General features: G+C 34.4%; 4 protein-coding genes and 1 non-coding gene across 7 annotated transcripts; 1 reads left to right on the forward strand and 4 right to left on the reverse strand.

Moving 5' to 3' along the window:
* Positions 1–695: 695 nt before the first annotated feature.
* On the reverse strand, positions 696–2,033 carry LOC109012161 (pathogen-related protein-like). Its single transcript, XM_018993674.2, has 4 exons — positions 1,858–2,033; positions 1,630–1,762; positions 1,210–1,508; positions 696–1,113 (listed from the first exon to the last, which is right to left on the reverse strand). The coding sequence occupies exons 1-4, from the start codon at positions 1,993–1,995 to the stop codon at positions 970–972; spliced, it is 714 nt and encodes a 237-aa protein (XP_018849219.2). The 5' UTR covers positions 1,996–2,033; the 3' UTR covers positions 696–969.
* A 6,848-nt stretch (positions 2,034–8,881) lies between these two features.
* On the reverse strand, positions 8,882–8,982 carry LOC118344761. The gene has a single exon (XR_004798513.1). It is a non-coding gene; the product is annotated as a small nucleolar RNA Z221/R21b (small nucleolar RNA).
* Positions 8,983–10,484: 1,502 nt separating this feature from the next.
* On the reverse strand, positions 10,485–15,403 carry LOC109012159 (protein LAZ1 homolog 1). Its single transcript, XM_018993672.2, has 9 exons — positions 15,286–15,403; positions 14,538–14,926; positions 14,274–14,330; positions 13,302–13,410; positions 12,815–12,999; positions 12,622–12,710; positions 12,062–12,317; positions 11,091–11,336; positions 10,485–11,006 (listed from the first exon to the last, which is right to left on the reverse strand). The coding sequence occupies exons 2-9, from the start codon at positions 14,751–14,753 to the stop codon at positions 10,710–10,712; spliced, it is 1,455 nt and encodes a 484-aa protein (XP_018849217.1). The 5' UTR covers positions 14,754–14,926; positions 15,286–15,403; the 3' UTR covers positions 10,485–10,709.
* Positions 15,404–17,185: 1,782 nt separating this feature from the next.
* On the forward strand, positions 17,186–18,694 carry LOC109012160. The gene is made up of 3 exons (XM_035685857.1): positions 17,186–17,433; positions 17,593–17,806; positions 17,899–18,694. Exons 1-3 carry the CDS (start codon positions 17,281–17,283, stop codon positions 18,222–18,224), a joined length of 693 nt encoding a protein of 230 aa, XP_035541750.1. The 5' UTR covers positions 17,186–17,280; the 3' UTR covers positions 18,225–18,694.
* A 4,395-nt stretch (positions 18,695–23,089) lies between these two features.
* LOC109012158 (pentatricopeptide repeat-containing protein At3g09040, mitochondrial) lies at positions 23,090–27,995 on the reverse strand. Of its 3 annotated transcripts, none has more exons than XM_018993669.2 (2): positions 24,414–27,995; positions 23,090–23,661 (listed from the first exon to the last, which is right to left on the reverse strand). In XM_018993669.2, the coding sequence occupies exon 1, from the start codon at positions 27,744–27,746 to the stop codon at positions 24,669–24,671; it is 3,078 nt and encodes a 1,025-aa protein (XP_018849214.2). In that variant the 5' UTR covers positions 27,747–27,995; the 3' UTR covers positions 23,090–23,661; positions 24,414–24,668. The 3 variants fall into 3 exon arrangements, with proteins under 3 accessions (XP_018849214.2, XP_018849213.2, XP_018849212.2); XM_018993668.2 differs by having other exon boundaries at positions 24,310–27,995; XM_018993667.2 differs by having other exon boundaries at positions 24,290–27,995.

Here is a 27,995-nt window from a genome sequence, read left to right on the forward strand (position 1 = left end):
CTCATTATTATTAATAAATAATTCAATTCATCTCAACTCAGCTCAACATTCATACAATATTACTGATTGTGCATGTACGGCCTGCTGAAAATTTTGACATTGACCTCGTCATGCTACACGGTTGAACTGCATCATTGTAAAAAGTACCATTTTTCTCAAGGAAAAAAGCGTGCATTTTTTAAAGCCTTCGAGCTTACCGTGAGTATGGACCTCCAGCTCTCATCACAGAATCACTACTATAATTTGTTCTGTTTTCTGTGCCATATATCAGCATGTCTGAAACTTATTAGAGCTAGAGGCTCCTGAAAATTGGAACCACCATATTTTTTTTCAAAATTCCGAGTGTTAAATGTAAAGATTGTCTTTTTCATCCTTAATTTAAGCATCGAGTTCCCAAAGTTATGAATGGGATTCAGTTTTGGCAAAAAAGAGATGATGAAATGAGAAGTTTATCCTTTCATAAACCAACTCTGCATTATTTTGTCTGCTGCAGTTCTTGGCAAGCATAGGACATTACAATTATGGGGCCATGTGCAGGAACATTCCATGGTCTCGGCTGATTTCTCAGAAAATTTAAGGTTGCCGGCACAATAATTCGTGTAGATTAGCAAGCAACAAATACATCTTCAGAAATAAGATGCAGACATCATAGTACAGATATGAAATTAGTTTGCTCTGGAGATATTACAGCAACCTCTGCCTCAACAACCAGGATTTATTTACTGCATTTTATTGAAATCAATAGGTTTATATAGAACGGACTCCAAACCAATCAAACTCCTGGAAGACTCCTAAAAGAGAGAGTAAAAAGGGAAACAAATAAACAACTCCTAAACAACCTGGGCTGAATAACCAACCCTGTGCACTATCACTTGAAAACCAGAGCTGCCTATAACTGCAGCTTACGTTATTTGAGTATCAAGTATGAAAAATGCAAGAAAAGCTTGTTTGGTTTGGGAATTTTTAATTCTAGCCTGTGTTCCTTAGCACAGGGCAGCTTGTACTCGGCTCCTCAGCAGAACCATCCAAGCTCTCACTTTTCAGAAGACCTCCCAGCAATTCACCAGGGTCGTAAAAGAACTCCACCTTCACGATCTTCTCCTGCTCATCCAACTGTTTCGTCGAGAAAACAGGAATGATTAAGCCATGTATATATAGAGAACAACAAAGCCAGAAAAGAAAGAAAGAAAGATGTTGTTGAAGAGTGACCTCAAAAATGGCCATTCCATAGAATTGAACAATTTCTCCAGTTGGGGCATGGCCTTTGAAAGGACCCTCCATGTAACCCCAATGCCTGAACTTGAACACAATCACCGGTGGCCCACTATACACTTGGAAAATCTCCAAAGCAAACCCTCGAGGGAATGTTGTCGTAAAAGACCGGTGAGAAGAATCTGCTGTTTCCTTATCTGGATTATAGCCCCTAAATTTCTCAGGTAGAGAGGTCTGCAGCAGTGGATTATATCCTCCCAGCTTGCCTACTTCTTGCAAAGTTAAGGCCTTCCTGCCTGGAATCCTCAAATTCGAATAAAACGAAAATTTTAATCACTATAAACATGCTAAAAACGTTACCTTGGAAGAGCTTTGAAATCTAGTACTTAAATTTGCTGGGGGTTATGTAATGAATACCATTTAAGCTGAAAGTGTACTTCTTGGGATCAAGGGTTTTGAAGTCATCCAGGTTGGTCTTATGGAAAATCTCCATTTCCCATGTCTTTACAAGGTTCTGCACATTTTCCTCAAGTGACCCAGGAGGCCATATCTTCCATAAAAGAATGTTTACAGATCAGGCTGATATAATGATATAAAAAACAAACACACACACACACACACAAAAGGAGAGGAAGGGTGGGAAACCTTAGTTCTGCCTTCTTCAAAGAGCTTGTTGACAACATCATAGTTTGGAGGGGCTGCATACCTCCATTCGATGTTCTTCACTTCTTCTGCGTTCAAGTAATTACGATATATGTCTTTATCAACACTTTGAGACGCCATCTTCTTGCTAAAACAGATAGCTTGTTTAAGTTGAATTTCCATTGGCTCGTAAAGGATCTTTATATAGAGGTTCTTCATTACCTGCCAATCAAAGAATAGTCTTACAATGCATCACAGATTTGGATGGAAAGTTAACTTCAACTCATCATTATAATTTTTTCAAATTATAATATAAAATATAATAAACAATTCAATTTTTTTAAATCTCAAAATAATAATAATAATATTAAAAAATAATATTTTAACAATATTTTATTATCTTAATTCAATTCAGTTTAACATTCAAACACATCTTTAAAGACCAAGGAGGTGGAAGTAAAATAGATATATAAAATTGATCTTATTATATTTAGATTTCAAGTGAATTGTTTAGATAGCATTAAATAGTAAATACTCATCAATAAATTTTGACCGTTTCATACATTTCTCTCTCTTCAGACTTCAGAGGTCAATCAAAACTGAGATATATATTCTACATCACAATACACAATGAGATGCAATATGGATTTTATTATTATGGACAACTTGTAGTACATTTTGGTCATTAAAAATTGAAAATCTATATCACTAGTACCTAAATATAACTAAATTTATTAATTAAAAAATAGTCCATATTATTAAATATCTTGAGGTATTATATGGTAAGTAGATCTTTAAAAGATTGTCAGTACGTCAGAAATTTTATTTTTAAAATTCTAACTTAGCAATTTGATATTCTGGTCACTTATTCACCTCTATTTTTAGGGGTGGGCTCCCGGAGTGGAGTTCAACTCCGATCAAAGTTGATTAATATAAAAAATATATATATTATTAAATATTACTAAAGAAAAACAAATTAATTTAAAAAATCTAAAATACTATAAAAAAAAATAAGTTAAAAAAATAAAATTTAAATACAATGACTAAATCATGTACAATACAAAAATAAGTGATTTAATGTGTGCAAACGATAAATTTAAATTTAAAACTACAAATTCAAAATAAATTTAAATTTACAACACCAAAATATAAATAATGTCTCCGTATCAGTCCTGACAGTCCATGCATTTGAGTCGATAACTCGATAGTGATTTTCAATTTTTCTACATAAAGTTTTATTATCAGATGCACTATATTTTCTTTAGTCATTAAACTATAGACTTCTAAACCATCAGCCAAGTGATATTTGACATAAAATATGATACATTATGAACTCACATCCACCTCTAACTATGACGAGTTTTGCATGATGGTAATCATGGTATCGAGTTTCTCACCAATAAAGGGGTCATCCCACGATGCGTCCATCTCAGTCATTCATAATTAGTCTGGGGTTCACAGCTAGATCTACAAAATTATATAAATTATAAATTAAATAATGAAAACATTAAAATTATGTAAGTAACTATTTAAAATCATAAAGTTATCTAATTCAAACCTATAACTCTCGGCATCAACGGTACCTACTCCAACAGACGTTGAATTTAACCAGTTATGTGTGCAAATGAGGGCCTCGATAGTAGTCGGAGACAATGAACTCCGATAAGCATCCAAGATACGACCTTGGTGCTAAATGCCGACTCAAAGGTAACCGTAGTGATAAGAATGACTAGTACATCCCTGGCTCTTCAGGAAAGGACTGGAAACTTGCCAAAATTCACCTTCCACCAAATTAATATCTGGAATGTTTCACTAGGTGCCTCGACATCTTCCATAAAGTAACACTCAAGCTCAGACTTACACTGCATAATATTCCTCGATGCACAATTTTGATGAACAGTCGTAGTTGTAAAAAATTTGAACTTTGTATATGTGTGTCATCCCAGGAAGATGTCGAGCCGGTCAGGCGTGAAGAGCTACTTCCTTCTGTTGAAAACTAATCATTGTTGTTGTAATGACTATATAAATCATCAATATCACATTTAAGTAATCTAATAAACTAATCAGCATCCTCATCACGAGGACGTCCTTAATCCAATCTTCTACAATCGCCAATTTATATCGAGGGTCAAGAATCACAGTAACAAATAATAATTTATTTATCTTCTTAACATCTCCCTAATAATTATTATATTTGTATTTCATCATCATAACCATTGCATCCAACAAACCCACACTGTCAGCACAACTTTGTTGTAAGTGATTATAAAATCCCGAGAGCTTCTCGAACTACATGTTCGTAGTAGAATATTTGGTTATAGATATCCACATATTTATGTCATAAAATAACTTTAAAATTTGAACAAAATACCTGACAATGGCCCAATCAACTGTGTTCGACGCATCAAGCCCCCTTCTCTCCCCAACTGACTCTAGCCCCCCATCCTAGACCTTCATCTGCTCGAACGTTGTTTGGCACTTCTATGCTACATCCAACATCTTGTATATAGAGTTTCATCAAGTCGGAAAGTCTAGTTGCAACATACTAACAGACGGGATCTCGAGCTGTTCAACTATGGCCTTAAACTAGAAGAAACGTTAGGGGGAAGCTCTCACATATCTCATAAGGTTTCAGATTTTAGTAATGAAATCATCAACTTCCTTGAACCCCTCAGAAACTATGAGATTGATAATATTAACACAACATCAAACATGGATAAGCTAGTTCTCATGAATGATATCCTGATTTACCGTCGTATTCAGTTTGAACCAATCAATGGCAATGTCATTGGCACTGACGTTATCAACCGTGATACAAAGCACTTTTCTGATCCCACAATCCTTTATACAGTCATCCATCTCCTTGTCAATAGATGAACCCTTGTAATTAACAATTTCTTTGAATTCGATACACCCGCTTGTGCAACGTCCACTCACTGTCAATAAAGTGGGCTATGATACACATGTAACACATTTTGTATGGAGGTTCATGTATAAACCGTAAATGACACTCTCTGGCAGTGGCGACAAGCATTTCCTTCATCACTGCCTTCTCCTTGGCATGTCTCTTCAAACAATCACACATCACAGTATACCGTGAAGGTATGGGAAGTCGTGGCTCTAAAGTGTGCACAAATTTGCGGAAGCCTGCCTTGTCAATCGTGGTAAAAAAGCATCTCATCAGTGATGATCATCTCTGTAAGAACATCCTTCAACATCTTCTTACTGTATTAAATAATTGATAGCTTCATAATCTGCGTGCCATCAATGGCCATAAAAGTCTCGTAACTCAGTTTCGTCTAATCAGTTGCCACCAACCCTTTGTGTATCTTATACCATTAGCAGCCTGTAAGATTTGCTATTAACACTGACATGCATTGCTTCTTCGAATGAAAATCACATAGTTTCCCACAGTAGTAGCATCAAGTCTGCGGATTCTTACGATCACCAAGAACTTTGGTAAAATGTTCACATGTCCACGACCTTTTTTTACTAGATGGTGCTGGTGGATCGCCTCAATATTCATCAACTCCTCCTCATTAACCATATCAACATCTTCTAGATCTATTCGGACTCGACTACTTGCACAGGAAGTAGCTGTTCTAGATGGGGGTCTACGGCCCGAAGTACCTGTCAGTGATGCCAATGTCATTTAACATGTTATGAAAATTATCTATAAATTGGAAACACATTGAAAAGTAAAAACATAGGTGCCTAGTCGTGATTGTGATTTTAAAAATAAATCAAACACAAAAAACTAAACGTCTGCTCGAGCCACACTCTAGTGTAGGCTCATGAGCGAACAATATGTGTGATGTTCGCTCGAGCGACACTCAAGTGAACGTTGTCTGGAACAAAAAAATCTGATTTTTTCAAAATCTAAATCTCTCAATTCTTAAATTTAATAGCGTAAAAATCGAAATCATTAAAATGCAAACAACAAATAATTGAAATGAACAACAAATCATACACATTTCACAAATTTCAAACTACAATGTGACAATTAAATGATTTTGAAACCCTAAAATTATATAAAAGAAAAAAAAAAACTGAGTGAATGAGTGAGTGCTGAGTAACTAACAATTTGTGATGAACTCTGGAAGGTGGCTCGGGGCGACCTTAGATGACGGCAAACAGCAGGGGAGGTGAAGCGCAGTGTGGAGAGGAGGGAGAAGGGGGTGTTGTGCGAAAGTAAGGGGGGAAGAAGGGGGTCCTACGTTTTGGACCCCTTATTCATGAAACGACATTTAGTTACTCCAGTAAGGGATCCTGTGTTCTGGACCCTCGTTCTAAGTGAAACGACATCATTCCTCTTGAAGTGGAACGACGTTGTTTTGATTATGTGATTGTGGGCTCCGAACTCCGACTTTGACTAGTGGACTTGAAGCCTTGTCGGAATTCGATTGGAGTTGAAATTTCAGAATTTTTGCCCACCCCTATCTATTTCTATGCTAGCAATGATAAGTCTGACAAAAGAATTTGAGTGAAGAGTGACCAAGAAGTACTATTTATATAGCGTGCTAAAATAAATGGACATGAATTAAGTAAACAAAATATATAAGTTAGGAAAAATACATTACTACTAATTTTAAACAAAAATGAATAATCTAATTAAATATTTAAATTTAAATAAATGTAGTAATTTTATTATATCTATCATTTTATTTTATAAGTTTAATTAATTGTATATAATATTTATTTCATAATAACATAAATCGAAAATATATTATGGGACTTCTCAACAATAAAATTTGGAATTTTGAAAATCACATATTGATTTTATACATATAGCATTCAAAGCCAGAGTTGTAAAAAATAAAACGTTCACCGAAAAAGATAAAAAAATAAAAAATAAAAAAATAAGGCCACCCTTTGCTATTTAGATTACGTTTAGATTTTGAGTTGAGCTGAGTTGAGTTCTTTATAAATGATAGTGAGTTAAATATGTGGAGTGAGTTATTTGAGGCCCATCTAAAATAAATTTAGATGTGTTTGAATGTTAAGATGAGTTTAGTACTATTTTTGAAAAATTGAAAAAGGTTGTGGATCACACCTATAAAGATGTGTTGAGTTGAAAAATATTATGAATCTTACGTGTAAAGAGATTTTGAGTTAAAATAAATTTAGCAATTTGAGAGTTGTGTATTTAAATATTAGACTCAACTTAAAATTAGACTGAACTGGATTAATCTCAATTGAAGTTTACAACCAAACAGGACCAAAAAAAAAATATGAGTCTCACAATAATTTTTATATTTTTTTTATGGTGGAATTAACTAGTTTACAAAATAATTGTATATTTGAAACTTGTGTGTTAAGCATTTCTTATTCGGGAGACTTTGTGTTGGGCGGGAAGTGCACATGCTATCTAGATTTTTTGGTTTTATTTTTTTAAAATTAATTGATTTCTTCCGTTCATTATTTATATATCATATATTTAATTAGTAAGAGAAAAAAATCATGTATGATATAGAATTTATCTTTTTAAGTATTATATATAAAAATAGGATAATGTTAGGTGGAACTTCGTGCATGGAAAACATGAAATTTTTTTTTTTCAGAATTTCTTTGGTCATAAAAGGAAGATTTGTCAGTACTTGTGGACATTTTCGTGGTTAGAATTTGCAGATGAAGTTAAATAGAAGATGGCTGCTTTACGCAATATATAGTTGTTCAATTGCTATTCTACTTCTCCACGTAATTGGAATGTACCGTAGTTCAAAGTTTTAAGTTTTAATATTTGATGAATTTAATGTAATGAATTTAAACATAAATTTATTAAATTTTGAAGATTCAACTCATTTGATAAATCCAACGTCAATACTCTCACGTAATTGCTGTTCAATTGCTGTGCTCTCGTGTAATTAGTGTTCTACTTCTCACAACATCATCCTAAGAAGATAATTCAAAGATATAAAAATATAAAACGTTAAAATTGAAAGTTAAATAAAATATTATTTTTATTTTAAAATTTAAAAAAATTAAATTATTTATTATATTTTATATAAAAGTTTAAAAAAATTATAATAATTATATAAAATAAAATAAAATAATTTAGTTATACACCAAAGCAGACCTTCGAGAAATTGCTTAGCCTTTTTGTTTTGAGTGGTGAGTCACGTCTTTTCAACAATTCTGTATTCAAACAAGTTGGCAAGTTGCTCCATATTATAGTACAACATGCAACGTCTCTACGACTCAAATCCATCATTATTGAGGAGGGAGGTCATGACTCATAACAGCAATCCAACAACATTATCACAATCCTTTGATTAATCGAGTGTTCGGAAAATTCATTTATCGCATAATTATCGACCAATTGATAGCAATGTTTTCATTTAAGTCACGTTTATTTTCGTAAATGAAATGAAAAAAATTGAGATTAAAATTAAAAATTAAATAAAATATTATTAAAATATAATTTTTTAAGAAAGCTGCTATATATAAAAGAGATTACATAAATGTAAATTCATAAATTTATAATTTGATGAACTATATAAATTCACATCAATTTTTAGATTTACTTTTATGTAATTCCTTTATAACTAAAGTATTTTTATTTTTTTAATATTATTTTTATTTTGAAATTTAAAATAATTTGAATTATTTATTTTATTTTATATAAAAATTTAAAAAAATTATAATGATTAGATAAGTTGAGTTGAAATGAATTGTAAAAACAAGCTAGGCTATAAGATCCAATTTTGTTAAGCCCATTTTTCAAGCTAAGTATGAGAAAGAAAGAGCTTGGACTCAAAATGAAACAATTATGCAGAAATAGGTTAATTTCACAGAAGGGAACCATCAGAAACCAAAGATCATCCTCACAAAGAGTATAGGTCCGCATCATGGCTTAGGTCTTCTATCTGATTAAGCAGAAGACACCATCATGTGATTCCTCTTTTCTTTTCTTTTTTTCTTTCATCATGAATTTTGTAAAATCATACAGAAAATTCTAAACAATAAAGCAAAGAGATTTAAACAATAAATGATTGCAGAAAAGAGAAAACTATATATGCAAGGAAAGGAACTCAGAGAATGTTATGGGTATGAGAAAATTTATCAGCACAGATCGATGTAAAAATCGTCAGAGTGGTGCATGACTTTCTCAGGTACTCATCACCGTCCCTCGCCGGAAATTATAATCCTTCATGGAAATTCATTGCCCCAAAAACCCTAACATTTCCAAAACTATGAACATATATTAGATAGCTAGCTTGAGAGAGAGCGATACTGGAAGAAAAAGATTGGTATCGGCGTAGGGTTTTATCGAAAAGCTATAAATATATATAGAGAGAGAGAGAGGTAGAGAAGGAGACGGACACCAAGAATAAAACCCTAACCCCCTTTTTAAAAAGTGTGAGGACATTTTAACCCTCTTATTCTCATCTATATTTCATTGAAAAATTATATTATCATATCTACAATATTTTTGTTTTTTATTTTTTATTTTTTTCTTAATAAGTATGTGTTGTAAGGATGGTAGATAGAAGAATTCTATGTCATTATGGTTTCTCTCTTTTTTTCGTTATATCTATCTCTATAATATAAGAGACTATCAAACGGCGAAAATTCTTGTCTTAACGGAGTTACAATAATTTTAATTGTTTTCTGTTAACTTTCTGTATGACAACTTCTCTTTCAATTTTAAAAGTCGAAAATTTCCTCTCTCTAGAAACTCGCTCGTCTGAATCCAACTAGAGAAGGGGAGCTTCGGCTTCTTCTTCCTCTTCCTCTTCACCCTCTCCTCGCCTGCCCTTCGTCTCTGGTTGTTTCGTTTGGTTTTTTTATTTTTTTAAGTTTTCGGCCAAATAAAGGGGAAAGTCGTTTCGAGCTTCTCCGGTGACCATCGTCTGACACGAGCACCACCGGGAGAAGCCTCACCCGCCGATCTTGAGGTCAACTGGATTGGGAGCCAATCGGAGCGGCGTGTTGCGCCGATGCGCAGTTTAAAGGAAACATGTGGGGTTCTCAACCACCGCGATTCATCTTCTTTTTGTTTTTTCCTATCGGCTCACATATTTTCATTTTTATCCCTTCTGTTTTGTTTGTTTCCCCTTTTTGTCCTTCTTAATTGCATCACACACGACTCCACCTCACGCAGCCATCGCACATTCTTCATTTTTGGGTAGGTGCTGTGTGGGTATGATTTTTGTTGATTCTATTTCTTTTCACTCTATGGGATGTGAATTTGAAATATGGTTTGATTTTTTTCTCCCATTTCTTATGGATTTTTTTATTTCATTTTTTTGTTTGTTGGGGTTTTGTTCTCCATTTTTTTTTTGGATTTATCAATTGCTTAGATGTGAGTTTCTTGTTCATTCTTCTAGGTATGTTTTAATTTTTAGTGTGCATCCTCTCTCTTCTCTTTTGGATTATAGGTTGGATTTTTATCATAATATAGAAGAATACTTTGTTTACAATCTGAAATGAACACCTCCACGCCGTTAATAACAAGAGATTTAAAATAAAATAAAAACTTCAAATTTTGAATATAAAATTCTTTAACCTAATATGATGTTTGTTGCATCAAAACCGTGTGCTTTGTACCAACTTTCAAACAGAATTTTTGAACCTAAATCAAGCATTTTCTCCCAGGGCGATTCATTTCATTGTTAAGAGTTCGGATATAACAGTAACATAGGTGTGATGGACTATTGGCCAATTGGCCATCATTTTTTTGGTCTCTCAATCGACCCTTTCCCAATTAACAATTCTCTTAGGACCCCCTTGATGCCTTACCCCCCACAGCCACCAACTCTTCAGCAACGGCAACGAAAAATCATGCCGCACCGAGTGGTGCAATATGAATTTCAGTTGTGCGTATTTACAAGATATAAATATAGCTGTGAACATTATCTGCCAGTTTTAGTTCGAGATGCCGAGGCTTTCAATAGGTGATGCTGTCTTCTCCCAATGAATAGACCACTGTCACTGACACTGCCTTCGACAAGATTATCGTCAACTTCAGAAAATTCCCTCGTCCATGAATTCAACGGGATGAGATAACTATCATCCTTGATGCTCCTCCTCTGTTCCTCGTGGCGTTTCACATTTTCGGATATCTGTTGGAAGGTTTCATTTATTTTTGCAATTCCCCTTTCGACTGGTTCTACAACATGCGATACGGTGTACTTCATGTCATCAACAATCTGAAAGAGCAAATTCGTCAGCAAAGGAGAAAAAATAAGGCTAAGGAAATTCAAGAACTAAAATGAAAAGGGTTGGTATCTCACAATTTCACCACTTCCAAGGACTACATCACGGACACTTTGGGGGAAATTCAAACGTTTTTCTCGATCATCATGCCGAGCCAGGCGCATTCTAGTTGATCTTTCACAATCACGAACCTCCTCTGGATCAGGAGGTGCTCCTAATGAGGCATAGTCTGCCATCACAGCTACATTACGAACACATCGTTCTCCTCGTTTGTAAGGTACTGCTGGGAAGACATGCAAGTGCACCACAGCAGCAACACCCATCTATTTGGCAAGCTTAAAATTAGCAGCCGTGCAAGTGTAGACTCTTGATCATCCGTGAAATTAAATAAAGGTTTTATCTTGATATGACTAACTATCAAATACTCTTAACAACAAAAAACATTGCGCTTCATAAATTACTTCACAAACACAGATTGGTTAACAAAACCGGTATGGTGTTTCAGCATTTAGAAGCCAAAAAGGCACACTCAAGGCCTGTTCAATGCTGTAGGATGCAAGCGGTATAGCATCAAGTTTTTTTATTCCACAGTATTTTAAAAGTAAGATTTTCTTACTTTTCCGATAAAAAAAAAGTATTTTAGAAGAAAATAAGAATGTCACAATCCGAACATGTAACAAACCGCGACCAACTAAACAAAATATAACAATAAATAATCTTTATCAGTGGTCTATTATCAAAAAGAAACAAAATAAGTGAAAAAATTAAACCTAAAGCACTAAATAAGCTAAAAATAAATCACAAAATCTGGAAAAGGTAGTTTGCACACCACTTTCAAACTATAATTTACTCGCACTAATGACCACAAAACCTTTTCTACCCATATTATCAAAACATCAAAAGAGTTCAATATTGAAAGGAAAACTTGGTAAAAAACCTCAAAATTAAATATCATCTAAAAAACTATTCTAAAGTCAAAAGAAGTTTGAAAGTAACTTGTTTGTCAGGAAATGAAAAGTAATCATACATGTGTACTTCCGATTCATACCTCTATACAGATGATATAGTCCTGAATACGTGTTTGCAGCTCCTGAGCCAAAGATCCTTTAAAAAATCCCATGGAGAAAAGAAATGCAACGACAATGCCTTGCCACCATGTCAGGAATACAATAGATTTAAAAGTCAAAAACTTAGCCAGGGGTTTAATTGGTTCCAATTTATCCTTAATAACGGTATAGAACTGTACAAGGCAATATAGAGCCCATGTCTGACTGAAATTAAGAACAACTGCCAAGTATGGATAGCTGCAAACAAATGAGAGACACTGAGATAATTGCAACAATAGTAGAGAAACTTAACAAAATGCCAAGCAAAATGTATTCTCAGCTTGACCTTTGGTAAACACAAGCATGCACATATATTTCTCAATTGTGCACTTATAAACAGTCGTGTGAACATGTTTGTTTATGGAGGGAGGAAGTCTGGAAAGTGCATTTATAGATGTGAGCAATTATGAGCCTCTGTGAGTGAGCATCCGTATGTGCATGTCTGTCATTATAAATTCACAAGCTGATTAAAACCTTCTGAGATTTGGTGAGAATGTATTACCCGTAATTCCACTCAAACTTCCCTTCCCCATAAACCCCAAAAGCTTCTAGAATCATTGCTAGCAGTGCACAGATCATCTTCAGGATCATCTGGAAATAATATTTAGGTAAGTAGCAAACAGGAACTGTGAAATGCTAAAAAAAAAAAAAAAAAAAGCAATGCAATAATCTTCAATTAAAAGGTGCACACATACATATTGAACGATGCCAATTTTCACAGCATTATAGAAGTCAGGACCAAGATACCAATCTCTTAGGACAAAATTTAGCGGAAAAGGATGTTCTACAACTCCATAAGTATAAGCATCTTTCAAAAGAGGTGTGCTGGAATCTAGTAGCCTCTGACTTTCCATGAACTCAATTGTCCTTTCTTCACCACCTACAAGCAGCAATTTTTTTGTCAAATAAATGAAAATAATATCAAAATTCTAAGGTCAATAATATTACATTGATATCAGGAACTTCATAATTTCAATTATCCAACCTATCAATTACTTATGTCACATCAAAGCATGCAAGCCAGCTTGCAACGACCATTAAAAGGAAGAAAAGAGATACAAAAACAAAACTCAACTCCAATAAAAACTGACTGTATCATCCAATATAACAGATTAAAGAGATGATGATTGTAACCGCTAAAATAAATATATCTACATATGCACAGATGCACAATCAACATACCTAAGCAGGCTATCAGGTATCTCTCAAAGCAATACAATGCAAAAGCCTCATAGCAGTCCCGAATTACTTCACAGTTGAATGCAGCGTCCGAATTCAAAAGCGACAAAATCTGCACCCAGACAATTAGTCAACAAATGAAATACTAAAACTACACAGTGAGACAAGCTGAATTCCTCATGTAATGCAGGCAAGCCAACGCCCAAAATTTAGATGGGTAATAGGCTTTTAGAGCATGTGAACAGTAAAGGTTGTCAAACTCTGTAACCTATCAAGAATCTATTGCTATATTTCTCAAATGCAGTAGCGTATATTGTTCATTAGAATTGATTTTATAATATGTGTTTAAGCTCTTATGCAAAAAGAGATACAAGAAGGTAATCGGATGTCTCCCAAAGAAAGTTAACATAAAAGCTCCATAAGACTCCAGATATTTCACTTTCTTTTCAACCAAAGACTGATCTCAACTTCACCCCACCCATCACCACTTGAGCCAAAGCAAAAAAAAAAAAAACAACGTGAACAACATAAATGCAACATTCATGAGAAAGTTAACAGTGACAAAAACAGAAGCACAAACACTTCCACACCGTGAAATTAGTTCTAAACATACAAGAGCTGGCTATATGTTCTATTAGCTGAACTTTTTCTGGGAAAAGGTTGACAAGCAGATTTGAATATTTTAGGTTTGTCAGAACTGCTTGCCTTTGCTGAAGAACCAACTGTAATCAGAAAACCACTTTTATCATACTGAAGTACAAGCATCATCCAATAACAAGCACTAAAAATCATCTTAACTTCTTGATTTAAAAAAACCATCATCCAATAACAGGAATTACAACATTGATAATCCATAGAAAGTTAAACAAAACCTACTAGGAAATTTAAGAAAAACCAGCAGACCATTGGGTCAAAAGGCAAAACAAAATTAAGGGGAAATAAACATTAAAAAAAAAAAAGTAGCATCAGTCATACCGATTCTAGTGCATAGACAGGAACCATCAGAATGAGACCAATTAGAAACTTCTGCTCCTGAGATTTACAACCATTACAGCTATCATCAACTTTGGATGTACATGTCAAAAGAAATCAATAGTAATAATCTACGTGGAATTAGCCAAGCCAAAAAGATGATACAAGGTTGATTATACAGATAGAAGCAATTGAGAATAGCAGTATAGTACAGGGATTATGTGAATACACCAAAAGAATAATACAAATATAAATAAATAAAGGAACCTCTGGTTGGTTATAAGCAGCTAAATGCTCAAATATCAAATACATGGAGAGCACAACAGCAACAGCTACAAATACACTTGCGCTGAAGATTGGCCAGCTGGAGAATATTGTTGACTCGGCACCCAAGTTAAGCAACCACATTTTCCCCGATCCACCATAGGACTCAACCAGTTTGAGAAGAAAAAACAGCGAATAGAAAACCCCTCTCCATCCCATTGAGTAGAACTATATAATAAATTCTACTTGATGATCCTATAAACGCAACGTGCAGGTGACGTACTGGACTTCATGATCGTAGAGTTTCAACTTTAGGAGTATGTTCAAGCTGCACAATCGGTTTAGGTAGCTTTTTCGACTTCAATTATTTCCTCCTTTTTTTCTTCTTATCTCTGAAAAATACAACGCAATAAATCATCATATTAAGAACTTCAAATTTAATTTTTTTTTTCCTCTTTTTTCTCTGCTACCAAACAAGCGGGCAAGGAAAGTTCTTCCCTAGAAACAAACCTATAATTCTCAATGAACCTAAGTCCATCCCTCTATTCAAACAAAACCACATTCTCCATAACAGGTCGAAATCCACCACATGGACAAAAATAAAAGAAAACCCAAAACCCTAGAATATCGATAATAGAGCGACGATAACCCTATTACCGCTAATCGGAAACAAACCAAAAGAAAACCTACACATATTATGTTTTTCAAAGAAAAAGTATGATCGAAAGTCAAAATAGGGATAGGCGCGAACCTCTGCTTGAGAAATTTCCTCTGGAGAATATCGAAAGGTCAGGATATTATTTTCCTGGAAAATTGAATTAGAAAGAAGGGAAAGTAAACTGAAGTTTGCTTCGGCAGTTGGGATCACTGCGCACGAAACTTTTTGTTCTGCGGTTCTACAAGGAATAAGGCTACTACCACGGTGACAGCAAACATATTTGCCTCACAGCCAAAGCTCAACCGTGAGATTAAATAATAACACGGGTCCCGAAGGCCATTTGCTGAGATGTCCTTTGATCCGAAACCTTCGGGCTTTTGGTAATCCGAATATCTGTGCTTTAACTTTTTTTTCCACGGCAGCAGGTTTACGTGGCAGAGACTTGGAACGAGATCTGGGTTCCACGTCAGTTGTGGAGTAGCGGACGGAAGATGTCCATGTCAAGCCTGGAATTTACCAGCCAGTCCCAACTACAAGTAAAAGGCCTAACCTTACCTACCAGCCCAATGTGGGCTTTTGTGAGGAAGAATAGTTTTAAGGCCCATGTTAGGGCCTAGATGTTATAATAAATATTATAATATTCAATCAGTTTAATTTTGTTGGTATAGAGTTTTGTTATGTACAGTCATTTTTATATATTTTATTGATATAATTAATTAAAATAATTATTTTATACTAAAAAAAAATTATGCAATCAATCACTTAATAGAATATATAAAGAATATGCAAAAATGTATGCATATAAAATTTTTATATTTTATTTTTAGAATATATAAATTTGGTCCTTCACTCTACCAAAGTAAAAAGGCGTTTAAAAAATCAATGATATAAGAAATAATATTTATAGTCTTAGGATGTGCAGGTATAACACATCTTTTTAAAAAAAATGAATAAATATGAGACTCATATGAAAAATTATTTTTTTAACAATAAACTCGAGTTTACTTCAAAGATTGTATAGAACTTACACACCTTAAGATTGTAACTAACATTACTCTTAACACTATATCTATATATAATAGTTATTATGTTAAATCATTATCACCCCTTATAATCAGTGTCATTACTAACACTACGATCATGATTTTTAATATTAATTATTATTAGGAAATGTCATTCACGGTTACAATGAATGGTACTTAGACAGTTTAATTAAGTTTATAGTCTAAGTTTTAGATATATGTTATTTGAAAATGATAAACGTACTGCATGCTATATATTTTACAATTATTCTATCTAAATTAAATGATATTTTTTAAAAAAAGAACGATAATTATGTTAAATTAAATTAATTTTAATTTAATGACACAATTGAACTACTTGATTGTAAAATAAATTATAAAAAAAAAAAAAAAAAAAAAATTGTGAGTATATCATTAGTTATGAACTCTTAATTACCAAAAACATGACCACCAAAACAAGCGAATTTCGCTCGATCTTTAATTAAGATTCTCTTAAATTATCCAAATTTTAAAATCTAATCTTGTTTAAAAGAAATAGGTGAATATCTTATAATATTTGTTATTGTAATGTATATGATCAAGATTTGAAGTAATATTAAGGTTGTGCTTGAGTAGTGAGATATTTTTAAGTATTCTGTAAATAATAGTGAAAAATTAATTATATGATATTATTAAATAGTAGTAGTAAAAAATATGTAAAAAATAATAATAAAATAATAGTAAAGCATTTTGAAAATACCGTACCTAAATTAAGACTAAACGATCCATCAATATTAATTATTATATTATATAAAATCTATATACATTGGCCTTAAATCAAAGTCAAAATTAATAAGAATGTTGAAACGCAATTTTTTTTTAATTTTTCGGTGGATAAGATGATTAAATTAAAAGGGGCGAATCATAGTAAAGTCTTGAAAGTTTCCAGGGAATTCCTCGATGACCAGGCCAGTTACCCCCAACGCAACACCACAAAATACCGAACCTCTTACTTATTACATACATTTTAAGAATTATAAGCCTCTGTCCTTAACGTTTTCTTCACTGTGCAGAAATTAGGAGGAATATGAGTAGAAGTGCAGAAGAAGTTTTTCCAATGGTCGGAGAGTTCAGCGAGTCAGAGTTCTCTCCCATCTCAGCCCCATCTTTTAGTACTGTTCTCTCTCAAAATGATCAGCCCCCATATCTGCAATTCCTTATGACCAGCGACCTCTTACAGGTACCTTTATCTCTTCTACAACTTCAAATCTCTCTCTCTCTCTCTCTCTCTCTCTCTCTCTCTGTGATTTAATTTCTATATGCTGGAAAATTTGCATCGTTTATTAATTATCTGTTTTGTGGGTCTGATTTGTGATTTGCCTTGTTACCTTTTGCGTAGGAGATAATTAGTACACCCACAGAGACCGAGATTGAGGTCCTTGAGAAAATCTCTATGCATGAGAGGAATATGGGAATCGCATGTGGACCTAACGATCGGAAGAAATGGATGGTGAAGAAACTGCAGATGGAAGGCTATCAATCTTCTCTCTGCACTACTTCTTGGGTTTCCACTTTTGGTCGTTCCAGAAGTCGCTTCATAGATCCATCCGAAGGTCTCTCTCTCTCTCTCTCTCTCTCTCTCTCTCTCTCTCTCTCCCCTATTCTTGAAGACCCATAACTGACTGACTTGATCTCTTTGACTCAGTTCTGCAATACACAGGAAAATATGAATATATTGATGTCATGGTGAGAGGTGGAAATGATCAGAATCCAACAAGGCTTATTGTGGATATGGATTTTAGGTCTCAGTTTGTATTGGCAAGGCCTACACCAAGTTACATGGAGCTCGCAAACATCATCCCTTCCATCTTTGTTGGGACTGAAGAGAAGCTCGAGAAGATAGTCTCTCTGATATGCTCAGCAATGAAACGATCACTAAGAGAGAGCGGCCTCTACATTCCTCCCTGGAGAAAAACCAGCTACATGCAGTCCAAATGGCTTTCTAAGAACTGCAAGAAAGTCTCCGTCTGAGCCACCCATAATTAGGGTTTGGGTATGCATGAAAAGAAGTACTGGATGATGCAGGTGCTTTTGAAGCCTAACAAAAATGGAGGTTTTTTGTCTTTCTTTTTTGTGAGTTTGGAGTTTTTTATTTCGTAGGGGAAGACCTCAGTTTTTTTATTTTAGGTCTTTTTCTGATTCAGCTTTTGTATGGTTTTGGACAAGTCAAAATCGACAAGATCAGGAGAGATATATACTATAGCTCATGTAAGCTGATAATTAAATCATGAATATCAATACCTTTTGCTTTCCGATTACCTTCCAGCTCGATCGATTTACTCAGCTGCCAAACAAACGGGTTGAGAAAGTTCTTCCCAGGAGAAAAACCTGCATGCAATATGATTCTCAAATTGAGAACCATAGTCCGAAACAAAATTATGGAAAAGTCATGTGCGGAACTGTTATTTGCAGTCGAAAGCTCCCGATCGATATGTGATCTTGATGATCATTATTATAAATGTTTGGAGTGGTGACATGTGTATATATATGTTAATATGTTATATTAATTATCCCATTGTACGTACAGTGTACATCATCAAGGATCCCGAAGTACTAAGAGAATATAATAAACATGATATATATAAAGATTGAGCATGCGTCGACCCTCTAGTACTGGACCTACTTTTTGTTTGTTTTCATGACAATAACATGATCACAACCATTTCGTCCGCCATGGGTACGTACCAAATAGCTTATATATATATATATATATATATATATATATATATGTGAGAGAGAGAGAGAGAGAGAGAGAGAGAGAGAGAGGAGAACAGCAACAAAAGCTTGTTATATTACCTCCTTGGGATCAGAAACAGAAGGAATATTATATATGTAGCATATCAGAAGAAGAACTGCTTCAAATGGTTCAAATGGTCAGAGACTTCATTCATGAGATCGTCAGCCTCTCCCATCTCATGAGCTCCCATATCTAACATCCCTATATGAACTCTACAAGACGACTACAATATCAAATCCTCTCTCCCTGATCTCTCTCTCTCTCTCTCTCTCTCTCTCTCTCTCTCTCTCTCTCTCTCTCTCTCTCTCTCTCTCTCTCTAATTAAGATTTGCCTTATTTCTTTGTCTTAACATTTTCCTTAATTTATTTGCTTTCATGAGGCTCTGATTAATGTGTGTACCTTTTGCATTTTTCCTTGGAGATACTTCCAAGCTGGGCCACAGATGCTGAGATTGAGGTACTTGGGAATTTAAATCTTGATGCATGTAATAAGGGATATGCAGGGAATTGGAAGGGAACCTACTAATCTGATGAAAGGGTTATTGATAAGACTGATCAAGATGGATGGTTATGAAGCTTCTCTCTGTAAAACTTTTTCGGTTTGCACTTTCGATCGCTCGCTCCAAAGCTCTCTCTCTCTCTCTCAGCTCCTTGAAAACCCATTTATGACTTTTGTGGTCTCTTTAATTTGTTTAAGTTTTGGCATCTTTGCAATTCACAGGCCGTGATTATGAATATATTGATATATATCATGGTGAGAGATGGAAATTATATACGGAGATAAACCAATTACAAGGCTGATTGTGAATAAGGCTAGGATTTTAGGTCCACCTGATTTTGAAATTTCAAGGCCTACATCACATCCCTAGAGTCTTTGATCGAACGTCACTCGAAGAAAAGCTGATCAAGAAATTAAGATAATCTCGAGCGCTGCTTTGCAAAGCTAGCTAGCTCCAAAACAGTCCCTGTGTGTGTGTGTGAGAGAGAGAGAGAGAGAGAGAGACTACATTCTTTTCCACATTAATTGCCAATAATTTAGGCGAGTAGTTTTGTCCCTTTTTTGGAAATTTTGGACTCAATTTTGTATTGTAAGATCTATATTAAAATCGTCAAAGTTTTGGACTCAAGTGAAATATTTATGTTTATGTAACAAAAGTAATTCTATATATAATGAGGTAGTAAATATTGTATAATTATTTTATAAAAGAATAATATCTATTATTAAAAAATTAATTTTTTCTATAAATTTTATATTTTATTTTATTTTATTTTAAATAATTATAAAATATTTACACAATTCACGATTAAAAAAATCTTTTTTTACAGTAAAAGTTCATATTAGTTGTACTTCTTGTTTCGTGCAAAAATAGTGATTTAGACAATATATCAATTATTGCGTGATGCACGTACGGTATAGTGACAGCTAGGTTATCTCTCTAAGCTCTGTTTGTATAATAAAATTATTTCATCTTATTTTATTTAATCTCATTTCATTATTATAAATTTTTTAAATTTTTACATAAAATATAATAAAAAATTTAATTTTTTCAAATTCAATAATAATAATAATATTAAAAGATAATATTCTAACAATATTTTATTTAATTTTTATTTTAACTCATCTCTTCTCAACTCATTATCCAAACGGCACTTTAAAATTATGCGACTACTCATAGTATTGTTTACCAAAAAATTGGGACATTAATTAATTAATTAAAATAAACCGATGACAATAGTAGTATATATGTATTAATAACCAAAAATTATGTGTTCCCGTTTGATTAGTGAAAATGTTTAATCTCATCTCATCTAATCTCATCTTATCATTACAATTTTCTCAAGTTCCTATATAAAATATAATAAATAATTCAATTTTTTCAAATCCTAAAATAATAATAATATTAAAAAATAATAGTCTAATAATATTTTATTCAATTTTCAACTTTCATCTCAACTCGTCTCATATCATTTCAACTCACCATCAAAACATCACCAGAGTATCATCAAAGATAATTAGGATCACAACTATTCTCAGATATTCTCATACTATTTTACTATTATTCACTATTATTTCATTACTACTCACGAACTATTTCGATTAGCTCCGTTTAGATAGTATCTCAGATGATTTGTAAATAATAACGAGAATAATAGTAAATAGTTTGTGAATAGTAGTAAAGTAATCTAAAACTAATATTTTAGAATAGTTGTGTTCCCAAACAAACCTTTTATCATTATTCACAAATTACTTCGCTACTATTCACATGTATTCTAAGATATTAATATCTAAAGGGGCCCTTAATTTGTTCTTTAACTCGATAAGTTAAGGTAAATATTCAATGAGTACGGAACGCTAGCTTCTTTGTATTCCAGCTATATGAAGATTAAGATCATGATGAATCTGAATATCAAACAAGTAATTACCAAGTAATTTCCATATATGCATGATCGATCAAATTGGTCTGTTTTCTACAAGTGTACAGACAAGCTGATCTTTCCATTGCTATACTTTTCTTCTACTCTTTTGCCTACTACTGTTTTGACTATGCATATAATTCTTTGATCCAACAAGCAATTAATTGCATTCGCGATGAAAATTCATGCGCGCGAGGCTTGAGCTCCACTCCATTGCTCTAATTATAAGAATTAACATTAATTAATTTACAGAAAATTTTTACTATTAATTTATAAGTTTGAGATCAATCCACACAATAAGAAAATTACTTATTTATAACAAATTATTTTACTATTAAAATTATTATTTTTTGTCAAAATGAGTTTATTTTAATTACATATAATCATTGATCTCTTTGCAAATAATTTGTCACAAGTATTTATTTTTCTTGTAGTGAGATCTAGCTAGCTAGTAAATATATAATCGTTTATATATAAAAAATGCAAAAATAAATACATTTTCTTATGTTAATTAATCATTAATAAAAAATTCACAAAAATATATATTCGAGCTCGATCGACCTTATCCGTATCTTTCCAATATTCTTAAAAGCTCTTTACAACTGCAACTGTAGTATTTATTATAATATGGGAAACGAATGCTAGCTTAGTATTTATTATAGTCATCAATACTAGCTGTAAAACTAGTTACCTGTCATTATCTTATGATCTGTATCATATATCCAAGAAATTGATAATGCGTTATTTAATTTTAGACACGTCAATGAGGTCATGATACCGATATCCAATTATAATAGTCCATGTCCACCAGCAGGCATAGAGCGTTGTAGATTCTGATGGAAGTGAGACTTTTAAATTTTATACAAAATATAGTCTTTTTTTTTTTTTTTTACCCTCAACAAGATTGATTCATTCATATAAAAAAACTACTGTCGAATTACAATGTTTAGTAAACCTAATTAAACTAGCCTAAAGCTGGCGAATACCATTAAATAAGACTAAATATAGTCTTAGTGTATAGATTTCGCACACTCTTCAAAACGAGTATTAAAACTTACACGCTTACAACTATAAATATTAATAATTGAACAATGCCACGGTAATTCTAAAAAGAGTTGAGGCAGTCTCTAAGGGAATTTCATGAAATTCTAAAGTAATAATTTAACCTTTCTTGATTATAATAATTGAATAATAATAATAAATATGCTTGGTTTGTCCATATCTATATGGAGGGTTCCACAACACTTAAAAAATCTCTGCATACAGACAAAGCAAGCAGAGAGAACAAAGTTTTGGCTTAGCTTCATTAACAATCTGGATAGTGACTGAAATATGTTGACCAGATCCAGAAATGTATTTGGAAGAATTGAAAATCAAAATAAGAGAAGATGCCACTAGATAACATTATTCATGGCATTAGCAAAATAATATATAAAGAGTAATGTTAAATATCGTGAAATGCGTAAATGTCGTACAGTCGCTTTGAAAAAAAGTATATATTTACTATTAAAAAATTAATTTTTTTGCACGTAGATCCTATATTTATTCATTTTTTTCAAAATGATTACACGGCACTTGCACACTCACGACTACAACTATCATTTCTCTTATATAATTCCCCCATCAAAGTGTATGTAAAATACCCTGAACGGGAAAAATAAAATTTCTGGCATGCATACACAAATAATATTAACTTCCACTACTTGCCAGATCAATGATTGCCAAGCAAACAAAACCCATGGATGAACTGTATGCTCAGCAGTTAGCTCTCACAATAACTTTCAAGTATTGCTAGAAAATGGATATATCATCAAGCATTTACATAAAAAGAATTGGAGTATATGATTTTACAATATGTTATAGAGAAATTGGGCTATATGATTTTACAATATGTTATAGAGAAATTGGGCGATATTGGGTTATCCAAAAATTGGTTCTTGTCAATAAATTCTTTATCATTATGCTCGGCTAAAATCTTTTCTAATTGCTAATTGGTTTTTGTGACTTGTCTACTCAGAACCTATTGACTGATTATTCCTATGCAGATTGGTGAATATTGAATGTATCTTGCTTAGGAACTTTGGATCGATTATGTTGATCTCTCATCAAACTCCTCTTTCCAACTGGGCCGAACTCCCTGTATAAAGCCACAAATATTAATCCAACTGGTACTCAAGATGCTAAATATGGCAGGCTTCACACCACAGCAGGGCTAGAACGAGCTATCCTCTGAGCTTCTTCCAAGTCCTTCAGAACCTGCACTTCCCACCAAACGATTACTGGATCAGAGAGCATTCACATATACTACTTCAATGGAGTAAACCAATCTCAAATAAGCAATGTATAACCAAAAACTTATGAATATTTACATTAGGCATTCTGTTCTGTAAGGTGTGACTAGCATTTTTATGTTAGCCGTCTACTTATAACGAGTAACAACCTTCTATTCTCTCCATGCTTGGGTCAGGATTGAATCCACCTGACTGGAACTCTCAACATTTTACTTCCTCTAAAACTTTTAGAACTACAAATCATGGCCTGTATGCATATTAACTTGATACAAACCAACCTACAACAACTTTCTCAATTTAGCAACTGATGCAAGCCGTAAAAGTTACATTTCAAGCTAATGCTAGCGTGCCAAGCACAAAGCAAAGCTAGCAGCACAAGAGCAAACTTCTGTTATCTCTGAAAAATACAATGCAATAAATCATCAAATTAAGAACTTTAAATTTATTTTTTTTCCCTCTTTTTTCTCTGCTACCAAACAAGCGGGCAAGGAAAGTTCTTCCCTAGAAACAAAGCTACAATTCTTTTTTTTTATCAGTAATAATTCAATTTGTTAAAAAAGAATGAAAAATGTTAATCATGGTGCTTATTTTACCACGAGAGAGAAGATTTTACCAATCTGACTTCCTCTATAGTCATCTCAAATTCAAAAGGTGTTCAGTTTTTCCCGCAGCATCTATTTGGCGAGACATTATTTGAGCCCTCAAGAAACTTCTTACCTCTCCACATTGATAAGACGCGCTTGGGTGGCAGACTTCCATGACTATCATCAATCAACCCACACGTACAATCAGAGAAGATGAATTTCATGCAGATCTAGACCTCCAAAACATCGGTCCAGCCAACTTCTGCCTCATAGCCAAATGGTCCTTGGGAATGTCTTCTCACCAATTTATGTTCTCTGCTCTGGCGTACACATGCAGGATTTTGACATTGCGTTTGCTAAGACAAGGATAGATATAAGATAGCCTTTATCACCCTTCATCAAGCAAGAAAGAATCAGTCTCAGCAACATAATCATCTTCTTTCATTAGTGCTGTCAAATCCTTCAGGGTTTCATGGATTTCAACAGAACTGGCATGAGACTTATCCCCAGCAACAAATAAGTCCTTCTTTTGTCCCACTTCAATCCAGCTACATCCAGGGAACTTCCTAACTCCTTTTTCTTTCATTGCCCTCCTCAAAACGTTAACCCCATCCCAGTTTCCCGATGCAGCATATATATTAGAAAGTAGCACATAGGATGAAGAATTTTGGGGATCCAACTCAATGAGTTCCTCAGCAGCCCGCCGCCCCCTTATGTCATCTCCATGTAATCTGCAAGCACCAAGTAATGTGGCCCAAATCATAGCATCGGGTTTGAATTTTAGTTTGTCAATGAATTCTTCCGCTTCTTTAAGGAAACCCCATCGGCCATAAAGATCAACCATGCAGGCATAATGATCTACTCTGGGCTGAATGCCGTAGTAATTCAACATAGTGTCAAAGATCTGATGGCCTTCAGATATTCTCCCCGCATGACTACATGCAGTGAGAACACCAAGGAAAGTGACATCATCAGGCATAACATGTGTTTGCTTCATCTCATCAAATATCTGAAGTGCAGATTCTGCATAACCATTTTTGGCTAAGCCCACTATCATAGAGTTCCAAGAAATAACATCATTTTTACAACCCATTTCTTCAAAAACTTGCACAGACCTTTTTACATCCCCACATTTAGCATACATATCTACAAGAGCACTACTCGTTAACTCATCTAAGTGAAAACCAGTGTGGAAAATGAGGGAATGGATCTCACTACCATCTGTCAAAGAAGATAAGACAGCACATGCACGAAGAACACTAGCAAATGTAGCTTGATCAGGTAGTACATTCTCGCTACGCATTTCTCGATAGAACTGCAAAGCCTCCTCACTGCAATCAATTTGAGTGAGCCCTGAAATAATAGCAGTCCACAACACTCTACTTTTTGGATTTGGGAATTCTGAGAAAATAATATATGCATCTGCTTTTCTATGGGATCTCAAATACATGCCCAAAAGAGATACACCCAAAAAGTCACCACCATACAAATGGCCCCACTTTACGGTAAGGCAGTGGATTTGGATTCCCAGTGTTAGCAGAAGTGGTCCATTACAAGCATCTAAAAGGCTTGCGAAAGTGATTTCAGTTGGATTCAATCCTACTTCATGCATCTCACAAAACAAATCTATTGCTTCCTCCAAATTATTTTGAGCATACCCAGCAATCATAGCATTCATGGAGGCCACACTTCGCTCAGGCATGGAAGACAAAACTTTGTGTGCAGCTCCAATCACTGCACACTTTACATACATGCCAATAAGCGAGCTCGCGGCATAAAGGCTTGTTTCCAGACCAGATTTAACCGAGAGACAATGGATTTGTTTTCCTAGCCTAAGTGCTTGAACATTTGCACAAGCACTGAGTATACTGGCCAGGGACACCTCATCAGGAGCAATTCCAGATAAATTCATTCTACGGAACATGTAGAAAGCCTCATCCTCCTCCTCTTCCTGCACATACCCCACAATAATTGCATTCCAAGAGATATTATCTCGATTGCTTATGAGCTCAAACTGTTTCCTTGCCTCCTTGAGAGCCCCAGATTTAGCATACATATCAACCAATGCATTACCCACGAATAAGTTTGACGACAATCCACTCTTGATAATAAAAGAATGCAATTGGCGGCCCATTTCTATATATTCCAAGCAAGCGCATGCACTCAAAATGCTAGTGTAGGTAAAGTCATCGGGACGAAAGCCACATTCTTTCATGTTAGAAAAAAGCTTGATGACTTCATGGGCATACCCATTCTGTGCATAACCGCCAAGCATTGCATTCCACAAGACAGCATTTTTCTCATTTAAAGCATCGAATATTTTATTTGCAGCATCAAGTTCCTCGCTCTTAGCGTACATATTAATCAATGAACTTCCTGCATAGACATTAGAATCCAACCCCTGTTTAATTGCCTGAGCATGAACTAACAAGCCATAATCTAGAGCTCTCAAACCAGCAATTGCACTTAAAATACTTCCAAGTGTAGACCTTGTGGATTTTACTCCAGCGTTCCTCATTTTCAGGAAATAAGTTATAGCTTCCATATAGTAACCATTCTGGGCATGCCCTGAAATCATCAGGTTCCATGCAATAACATTCGGATTAGGCATCTTGGCAAACATTTCACGTGCATCATCAAGCCTTCGAAGATTGACACACGCACTTATAACAGTCACAAAGGCCACCTGATCGGGAACACGGCAAGATTTCTGCATCTCCTCAAAAACTTTCAGCGCCTCCTCAGGCAAACCAACTTGAACATAACCAGAAATCATGGCAGTCCAAGAAACTGTATCTAAATCCACAGCCCCATCAAATATTTTCCGAGCATCACTCACACAATTGCACTTGGCATACATATCAATGAGTGCACCTTCACAGAAAGTGATAGACTCGAATCCTGTCTTAACAACACAACAATGAACTTGCCTACCATACTTGGCACCCACCAGTCTTGCACAAGTAGACAAGATGATTGCATACGTGAACTCATTTGGAAATACCCCAGAGTTCCTCAATAACCCGAAATACTTAACAGCCTGTTCCAACAAACCCAGCCTCGAATACATAGACAGAACCGAGTTCCAAGCCAATACACCCCTCTTCTCCAGCAGGTTAAACGCCTTCTCGGCAAAGTCCACATTGCCACACTTAGCATAAAGATCTAAGATGGCGTTTCCTAGAGACCCTTTTGACCCAACACCAAGTTTCACGCTCTGTGAATGGATAATTTTTCCGATATTTGAAGCATGGGCAATCAGCTGAGGCATTTCGTCGAACAGGTTGTGTTTCTTGATCCGGTTGCATTGTTGTAAGCAGGCTTTCAAGAGATGGGTATATAAATGATTCTCTGAAGCCATAAGGGGTTCTGGGTTAGGAATCAGCTTGGTGGAGAACTTGTGTCGATGAGAGATGGAATGAGCGTGGGAGATGATTGATGTTCTGTCGGGAATTCTGAGGCGCATTGACACGAAGGCGTTTAACCTACAATTCTCAATGAACCTAAGTCCATCCCTCTAGTCAAACAAAACCACATTCTCCAAAACAGGTCGAAATCCACCACATGAACAAAAATAAAAGAAAACCCAAAACCCTAGAATATCGATAATGGAGCGACGATAACCCAATTACCGCTAATCGGAAACAAACCAAAAGAAAACTACATATATTATGTTTTTGATGGAAAAATAATGATCGAAAGTCAAAATAGGGAT

This window comes from Juglans regia, chromosome 15, assembly GCF_001411555.2.
Source record: "Juglans regia cultivar Chandler chromosome 15, Walnut 2.0, whole genome shotgun sequence".
Taxonomy (NCBI): domain Eukaryota; kingdom Viridiplantae; phylum Streptophyta; class Magnoliopsida; order Fagales; family Juglandaceae; genus Juglans; species Juglans regia.